Source organism: Adiantum capillus-veneris, chromosome 23, assembly GCF_014529385.1.
Source record: "Adiantum capillus-veneris isolate H3 chromosome 23, ASM1452938v2, whole genome shotgun sequence".
Lineage (NCBI taxonomy): Eukaryota > Viridiplantae > Streptophyta > Polypodiopsida > Polypodiales > Pteridaceae > Adiantum > Adiantum capillus-veneris.
This window is the reverse complement of record NC_140953.1, coordinates 128,421,085-128,429,937: the sequence shown is the minus strand read 5'-3', so window position 1 is coordinate 128,429,937 and position 8,853 is coordinate 128,421,085. Positions and strand designations below refer to the sequence as shown.

Here is an 8,853-nt window from a genome sequence, read left to right as displayed (position 1 = left end):
ACTATGCCTCTTCTGCATTAGCTCAGTGAAGTGTGAAGTCTCTTTTCGTCACTTTTGTTGTTCCCGTCCGCATGTGGTGCTGGCCAGTTACATATGCTGTTTCAAAGGTTGTGGTCCTTCGAGGCTAGTCCATATGGAGCAGCAGGTACAAGCATCCCACCAATTTTGCAATGAGTACACACAGAGAGATATGGGTCTCTTGAGCCTCCTAAAAGTCTCGAAACCTCTACATTTCGCATGATAGCCTGCAAGCTTCCTATCTTTCCTATCAAACGAGTGCACATTGAGAGAGGATGTATGAACGTATGTGGCGAAGGTGAAGGCAGTGGAGAGCTGTGGAGGCTGCAGTGTGGAACCACACATATGTGGTTGCTGGAGAGTAGTAAGCTACCCACTGCACTGCAGGCAACACTGGGGATGGACTAGTTACAGGATGGATGAAGCGGCCAGTAAATCGTAGGTTTAGGCAAGAGAGCTAGGACCAGCAACAGCAGAATCATAATGGCCTGCTCTTCAGGACACGTCCTCATCTGTCAAGTCAGACGTCTCATCACTTGTGGCACGTGAAAGGGGAGCTGGCTGTGTTAGCTCGTGTAGGAGTGGCACGTATGGAGAGGGAGAATGCAGCCATGGGCAGCAAGGCTCAGAGGTCACACATGTACACCATTCTGTCTCATAGGCCAACTTCGGCCTCTAGAAGAGGTTACCAAAGCCCCTCTCTCTCTCTCTCTCTCTCTCTCTCTCTCTCTCTCTCTCTCTCTCCACCCCACCCCCTCCCCAAAAAACCCCCAAAAGGACCTCAATTCTCTAAATGGTGCCATCCTGAGGCTTTAATTACGCTCTGCTCAAAACAAATCACAAACCACCTGATCTTCACACACATGGAAAACGGTCTCCACAACACCTTGTACCTCTACATTTGAAATCAAGCACAGCACACGTGAACTAGCAGTTAGCGACCCAAAAAAAACGGTCTCTTTCCGGTAAGATAGGGGGGTACACAGAGATCTGTATGGTGAATCCTTGCCAAAGATAGGTAAATGAGGGAGATGTATAGACCATACAAGAAGAGCCTTCTTTGGGCATACATATACAATGCATTGGGACATTGGAATCATAGCCCCACAAAACCGACGCACCAGTAAGATGGCAATAGAGCCCAGGCTAGTAAAATGTCATTAACAATAGCATAATGCACTATGCATCAGCAACAAGATGCCCTCTGCTAAAAGGTTCCCTTATCTTACACCAAGCTGGTTTTCCAACAAGAAAAGTCAGTCTGATCTGTGCTGGCTTCTAGCTTAAATGCGAGCGGCGATTGCTTGCTTCTGCCGTCCGAATAGGGTAAAAGTAAGGGTGGGCCTGCAAGAAGATACCAATCCATCCAAACAAAGATAAGCTTCACACAAAGAAAATCTAAAATGCGTGAAGATCCAGAACTCATCCCAAACTGCTCACCATGGCTTCTCGGGCAGTAAGCCGCTCCTGATGATCATAACGAAGTAGCTTGTCTAGAAAATCAATGGCCTGCATGACAATTCAGTAGGAATGATTTCTTTTAAAAAGAACTTTTAGGTTTGCTGTTTTGAAATAGAACTTACTTTGGAAGAAACATTTTTAAATATAGAATTTTTTTAATAGATTATTTTTAGTAGAACCTTTTGCTTGAAAAAGAACTTTCCATAAGATGTACTGACCTCTGGCGTGACAAGATGTTGGTTGTCAGAATTTATGAATTTCGCCCATGGTTTTCTACTGTGCCTGCATAAAATTTGAAATTTCAAGCCATCGCTATTTGGCTTACATATTTTATATGGCAGCATTGAGCAATCACGGGTTGGGGCCAAGTGAAGAGGCCATAGAGAAAGAGGCCCAACTACCCCACCACCACTGAACTCAATGCTCACCAGACTAAGTACAATATACAACAAACAGACATTGTAAGTTGAAAGCCCCAGGGGTTGTCCTCCTCAATTATATCTTCTAATGAAGCCTTGCAGCTTTTGAGTAATGTGAATAGGTCTCAAGTCCCTTTCCTTTCAGCAGAGAGAAGAAGAAGATTAAAACTTTTCACACCGTAGGAACAATCCCAAGAGACCTCTGTCCGACGAGTCATGAACTGAATACCTGTTATTCAAGAGAGAACTGAAATAACCATTGTACCACGCTTGGCTGACAGAAAGGTTTTTCCAGTTTCTTCTTCTTATTCTTACACCCACATACACACAACACACACTTGGAACTTTTAACATCGTCAAAACAACCAAGAGACCTCAAAAGATGTGGCAAACGAGTCTTGAACTCAAAGACCTGTTATGAGAGCGAGAGAGAGAGAGAGTACAAACCTGCCAACCAATGCCTCCAAATGAGGATCAAGCTCGAGGCAGTATTTGTTCAGGTATGCATTCAGCTCGTCAGTGCCAAGAACCTGCACAAAAGGCACATATAAATTCAATAAGAGGCCCAAGCAGAATTTCAGCAATACCAAGACATCCATCAACATTCTCCTCACCTTCGCAATTTTCACCAACTGATCATAATTATCATGCCCATAGAAGAAAGGCTCTTTTCGAAATATCTGGGAAACACATCGGACAGATAAGAATCTGATTTTACAGATGAGAACATTCGTACAAAAAGCTTCCAAAAAAATATTCCTTCCAAGATGAAAATGAGATGGAACAATATCCATTCAAATTTTGGACTGGACGAAGGGTTTGAGAAGGCTAGCAGTCAAGTATGTTTTCATTTAAAGCTACCGAAAACCAACCCCTCTCACAAGTCGGATGAGAACCAGGAATGTAAAAGCCAGGAAACTGCTAGTCACAAACCTCTGATGAAGACCCACACAAAAGAAGAGGGCAGCACACCAAACCAGATGAGCAGGAGGTAAACAAATAAGCCATGTTGCACTGAGTGCGGGACTCTGCGGCACATATGGTGGCAGCTAATGCTCCCCTCCCTCTCGTTGCGAAAGAAAAACTGATTGACAATCATCATAGTGCGATTAAACTTTCCAAAGCCATCATGTATCGCATAAAGAGTTTAACGCTTGGCCAATGGACCCCGGAATCAAACCATCGGACCTTATGGATTGACATTATGTGTGGAGGAACAACTATGCATGAAAATCTCAACCAAAGGGAAGAGAAGTTATCTCTTTGTATGGTATCAAACGGGCACCAATGTATATTGAAATGGTTGAGCAAAAGTTACAACTGACAAAGCTTTGATATGGCACACCATTGGAAACCAAATGGGAAGCTTTCAAGAAAGTTATTTGTTCTTGCTCCGAAGAATGCTTTGCCATAAAGCATGTCCATGGTATCAACAAAGGTGGATCGCACAAAATGAGGTTTGATAACGAATGTCAAGATGCTGGAAAGTCCTTGAGAAAGCTAGATGCAACTATGGACAAATGATAACTATCGAAGTCATTTGCATACATACGAGGCATTGATTCAATAGAAGAGAAGAACATGAGAAGTCAAGTATCACTTTTTCAAGTCAAAGAAAAAGCACGCGCACGTGGAAGATTTTGAAAAAACTTGGAAGGAAAAGCGGGTTGAGAGCTTTGGTAACTTGAGTCTTACGGATATGTACACACATTGTAGGCAACTATATGAGCAATCAATGCTAGAAAGATGCCATTTTATGGTATACTCCCATGTATGTCCTCTTTTTTTACTATTGAGGATGTGCGGGGCGGCGGGCTTGAAAAGTTGGTCGGAAGATCTTCAAGGTATCAAGCCGGAAATGATTAAATGGACGAGAGATTTTACACATGATTGGATGTGTAATATATTCAACCTTGCACTTCAACATGGTATGCCTTGTGATTGGAGAACTAATTGGGTCAGGCCTTTGCATAGAGAAGATGTAAAGAATGTAAATAACTATCGGACTATAATGATTGGGTCTCTTATAGCAAAGTTCTTTGGGTGCATAATGGAGATAAAATTGAGTGACGGGCTGAAAAGAATGGCAAGCGTGTAAAAGGACAAGCGGAATTCCGTCAATGCAATAGCACCATTAACCATCTTGTCACTTCATGTCCTCATGGAGGAAAGCCGGCTAAAAGGCGAGCGATTGTATTGTTGCTTTGTAGACTTCAAGAAAGCCTTTGATATAATTCCACTTTACCATTTGTGGAGAAGAAAGAAAGAACTCCAAGTGCCAAATGAGTTTATGCTTGCGGTTTCTCGAATCTATGAGAAGGTGATATGTCAATTACGCATTGAAAGAGGAATTTCAAAAAAAATTATGAGCACTATTGGGGTTAAACAAAGATGTCCGTTGTCACCAACTCTCTTTGGTCTATGCATTGATCAATTGGAACAAATGGTACTTGACTTTATGCCAAAAGGAGGTATTAAAGAGGTTACTATTTGCAATACGGTAATCATGCTTTTGTTGTATGCGGATGATGTAGTGCTTCTAGCACACACTTTAAAGGAGGCACAAAAGCTTATGGTTGTCCTTGAGAACTTTTGCTTGCATAGTGGACAAATTGTGAATGGATCAAAAAACAAAGATTATGCTTGTAAAAAACAACCATCAAGAGAAGACATGCACTATGTACAACAATGAGACACTTGGAAGTTGTTGAGAGTTTTAAGTACCATGGCCTTGAAGTTCCGGCCAATCACAAGTGGCATGAATGTGCTATGAGTCGTTTGAAAGCTGGGAAGAAAAGTGTACTATGGATTTGAGAATGTGTAATGCGCGAAATGTCAAATATTGGGTTCTCAAGAAGTACCTTTTTGACACATTGGTGACACTAGTTCTTCTTTATGGAGTTGAAGCGTGGAACGGGAGCATCTCAAAGTCAACTTGAAAAGAGTTTGAAAATGTCAGTGTGTTTTCTTACAAACTTTCTCCAAGTTAAGACACAAACTCCATATATGCTCCTACTTCTTGAGTTGGGATCTCTTCCATATGGGCATGGAAAGGGTTGTAAACTACATGATAGAGATGTGTCAAACCCCCTCACATTGACTTTCTACAATTGCATGGAAAGCAAGCAAAAAAATTCAAAAGACGCATAAAAGCAAGATCTTGAGCACAGGATGGATGCAAGACATAAAGAAGTGGTTTGGGAGATGGGATGCATTACACTTGCTGCATGATGCCTCAAAAGGACTCCCAAGTGAACGAAGCTTTTCTACAACACCAACGGGAGGAATCCGGTGGGTCACGCTTCATACATTACACCGTATTGCCCCAACTACAAAACCATGTTCTTTGTTGAAAGAGGAAACCGGACTCACCCTTACATGCTTGAGCCTATCCCCTTGTCAAGGATATGCACTATCGCAACCATTCAACTTATTTCCCACAAATAGATTATGCATATTATCCGCACTGCAAGTTCGAGTCTAAATACCACACACTATTAGAGTGCTCATCTTTTGGTCACATCCAAACTTGCTTCCCTTACATTTTTAGCCATGACTTAGACCTTTCCCTCTCTCTATTTCTCTCTATACCCTCTAGCTTCAATATTGAGTGATAAATTCTGTTTATCCGAGTATATTTTATACTGTTATGCGCTCCCGTTTGTGACAGAGCCTAATTCTTGCGTCAATTTCTCTTTCCTATTGCCATTAGCCAAAAATTATGCTCTACATCTCAAGTATCTCTCGTAATTAGTCTTTGATCATCATCACATCTCAATTATCTCTCACAATACATCTCTAATCTCTCACAATACATCTCTAATCTTCCTTATACTCTCTTACTAGCTCTAAATTCTCTTTATCTGCATCCTAATCTCTTGGTTTCTAGCCTAAACTAATCTCTATCCACAGCCAAAGGTCCCGCACCTACCCAATCTCCCCTAAAAAGTAACAAACCCCGGCAACAAAACGGATGCGAAAGGGAGGGGAGAAGGGCTGCTTTTATAGATATAGCAAACCCTCAAGGAAATAAAGGGGCTGGCTTGGAGGCGGGGGGGGGGGGGGGGGGGGGGGGGGGGGGTGTTGTGTGGAACAAAAATAGGGGACACCAAAAGTGGAGAGAGAGGAGGGCTGTTTTTTGCACCTAAAACAAGGGAGACGGCTCGCTTGTTATAGGGGGGGTTTGCTGCCATAAAAGGGGCCGCCCTATTTCTGGGCTGAATCCCTTCAAGAAAGAGTAGCCAGATTCCAATTGCTTTTCTTTAGTGAACAGTAAACCAACCAAAAACTCACTAAACAATATTAGGTGAGGCTTCTACTTGCAGACACATTGCCCATGCATTCCCGGATGCAATCTCATGCAAGGATTTATGTAGCCCATTCAGGATGGTCAAATACTTCCTCTAGATGCTCTGAGTCACCCATCCAATGTGATACACCAGAAATATTCGTTCTGGCCTAGCAGATATTCGCTTTCACAGTGCTCTACTCCAGTGTACTTTTTTTGGGGTAGACCCTAAGATTTTTGCTCAACTATTTGGCGATAAACTATAAGTTTTGGAGAAAAATTGTCTTTTTTTTTTGAAGGCTTATAATAGCATTAGAAACAAAATTAGCTCCTCAAACACTATTTAAGTCAAAATGATTAATACGTTGTGGTATGATTTTCACTTATAAGAGGTAATTTTCTAAATCTTATATTGTTTCTAATTTACAATATGTTCTCTAGATAAAACATTACAAATTGGCTATAAAAGTTTATACATCTTACCTAATGCTCATATTTTTGGCGATAATATGTAAAATTTCACTCCTAGTTATAGCCAAAATCTTGGGTTCAAATTGTGCTTTTAGCCAAATTAGCGATATTTAGCCAAAAAAAAAAAACACTGTGAGTCTACTCATTTCCCTAGAATGACGCACTACGAGTATTTGATCTAGGATGGCTCAAGGGGTATCTTTTCTACGATGTTCTATGCCATTCCCCCTAATGATGCACCAAGAATATTCTCTTCGATTCAACTGTGGATCGACTACTTGACTAAAATTTTAAATGTGCACAATTTAAATATAAAAGAGATACATTCATTAACTAGAACTGTACAAATACAGCCAGTTTAACAACACCGTTGCGGACAACTCCTGAGCAAGAAGTAGGTCAAAGTTTCTATGGAACTACTCTCAAGCTGAGCCACTTAGGTAGGTTAAACGAAAGGTAATGCCTGAAGCAACATGCTCAAAGCCCATTGCACAAGATATAGCTTTTATTAGTCAACAGCCCACAAGACAAGATAGCTTTTGAGTCGATTAATTCATGTACTTTCAAGTTGGAGTTCTTCTCAAAGACGGTATCAATGATTTCGTTCCTGTTCCTGTCTACATTCATAACTATATCATCTGCTAAAACCACCTACCAGCTATCAGATATTTGTAAGAAGGGCAGGAAATGATGCAAGGTACAAGGATTGTGCAAATTAGTATTCCCCTCGTTTAACCATGTGGTTTACAAACAATCATTAGTGTAACTTCATTAGCACACATCACGCATGTGCCCACAAGGTACTGGATTATTAAATTACTTTTTATAAGCTTCAAAATATGGCTCTACAAGAACAGCGATCCTTTCCCAAATAAAAGTTTTCACAGCACATCCTTCAAATTCTGGACATTAAAACTCGCACAATCTACCTTTGTTAACTTTGAAAAATGGGCTTACCATTCCTGCAAACATACAACCAAGACTCCACATGTCCAGAGAGTAATCATAATCTTGAAGATCCACCAGCAGTTCAGGTCCCTTGAAGTATCTGCACATAGCCGGTTGATCACCCTCAAAACACAGACAATTTGAAAACCTGAAGGAAATCCTATTTAGCAGTTAAAGATAATAAACCTTGAGGCAACTCTAACGTTGTATTCCTTGTTAGGATGGTAAAACTCTGCAAGACCCCAATCAATGAGTCGCAGCTTCTTTTGGTCATGATCAATCATCACATTGTGAGGCTTGACATCCCTGTGCATGATCCCTTGTGAATGACAATAATCAAGTGCCTGTGGCACACAGTTAACATAAGTATTTACTAGAACAAATAACCTCGAGAGTGCTGAAGTGAAAAATCTGAAAACAAATGATTATGTCACTTGGAACGTCAGAGCAGAGCTGTTTTCTCGAAAACAATACTGAATGAAAATGATAGCCAATGATTTTATGCTAATTCACCTTGTGTCTCTTGACTCAGACACACACAAAAGAACACTTGCCAAAACACACACACAAACAGGGCCCTAGTAATCATCTCAGAGAGCCTATAATTTATTTTTATGATGTCAGAAATGTCCGAACTTACCAACTGAAAAAAGGGTAAAAGAACTTGAACAAAACCACGACACGCAAAAACCCATAAAAAAAAGAGAAAAATGAAGCAAGACTAGTTTAACGGATGGTTCAAAAAAAATTCCAGAACATATATAAATAAACTTTTTAGAAAACAATCTGTACTTCAAAGTGACTTAGACAAAAGAGATGGGCAAAGAAATGAGTGAATCTCATCTGAATGAAACGTCATTAAAGTACATCACTTCAAAGCTTTAAAAACTGAATCCCACAACAGACAAACACAACGAGCAGATTCTTAATTGTTAAACTAAGCTATAGACCCAAGTGAGATTCCCAAATGGAACGAAGCAATGCATAATCAACTTAAGACACAATCTTGAAAACTTAACAATACTTGTGTTAGAAAGAGGCACGAAGGCCAAGCTTTACAAAGGCCGCATAAAGGACATTCCCAAAAGCTGGGCACCCAAAACAACCTGTCCTGGTACCTTTTTTTAGCAAAACAGAGCTAAACTGCAATTTTAAGTTTTTGGCTACTTAAGTGGGCTTCCCACTATACGTTCCCTCTTTTGAGAAACCTCTCGTCAGGCTCTTCGTGCAGGTGGAACCACCTTGCTA

The 8,853-nt window shown here is 40.8% G+C and overlaps 1 protein-coding gene across 1 annotated transcript in view; it reads right to left on the bottom strand.

The window, feature by feature from the left end:
* Positions 1 to 1,142: 1,142 nt before the first annotated feature.
* The window catches only part of LOC147428525 (casein kinase II subunit alpha-2), a 40,131-nt gene continuing 32,420 nt past the window's right edge, over positions 1,143 to 8,853 (bottom strand). The window contains exons 4-10 of the mRNA XM_086497714.1: positions 7,792 to 7,949; positions 7,615 to 7,705; positions 2,513 to 2,578; positions 2,346 to 2,428; positions 1,698 to 1,761; positions 1,459 to 1,527; positions 1,143 to 1,362 (exon numbers count right to left, since the gene is read on the bottom strand). Coding sequence (XP_086353840.1) covers positions 1,297 to 1,362; positions 1,459 to 1,527; positions 1,698 to 1,761; positions 2,346 to 2,428; positions 2,513 to 2,578; positions 7,615 to 7,705; positions 7,792 to 7,949 — 597 coding nt within the window. The 3' untranslated portion in view covers positions 1,143 to 1,296. The remainder of the gene's footprint in view (positions 1,363 to 1,458; positions 1,528 to 1,697; positions 1,762 to 2,345; positions 2,429 to 2,512; positions 2,579 to 7,614; positions 7,706 to 7,791; positions 7,950 to 8,853) is intronic.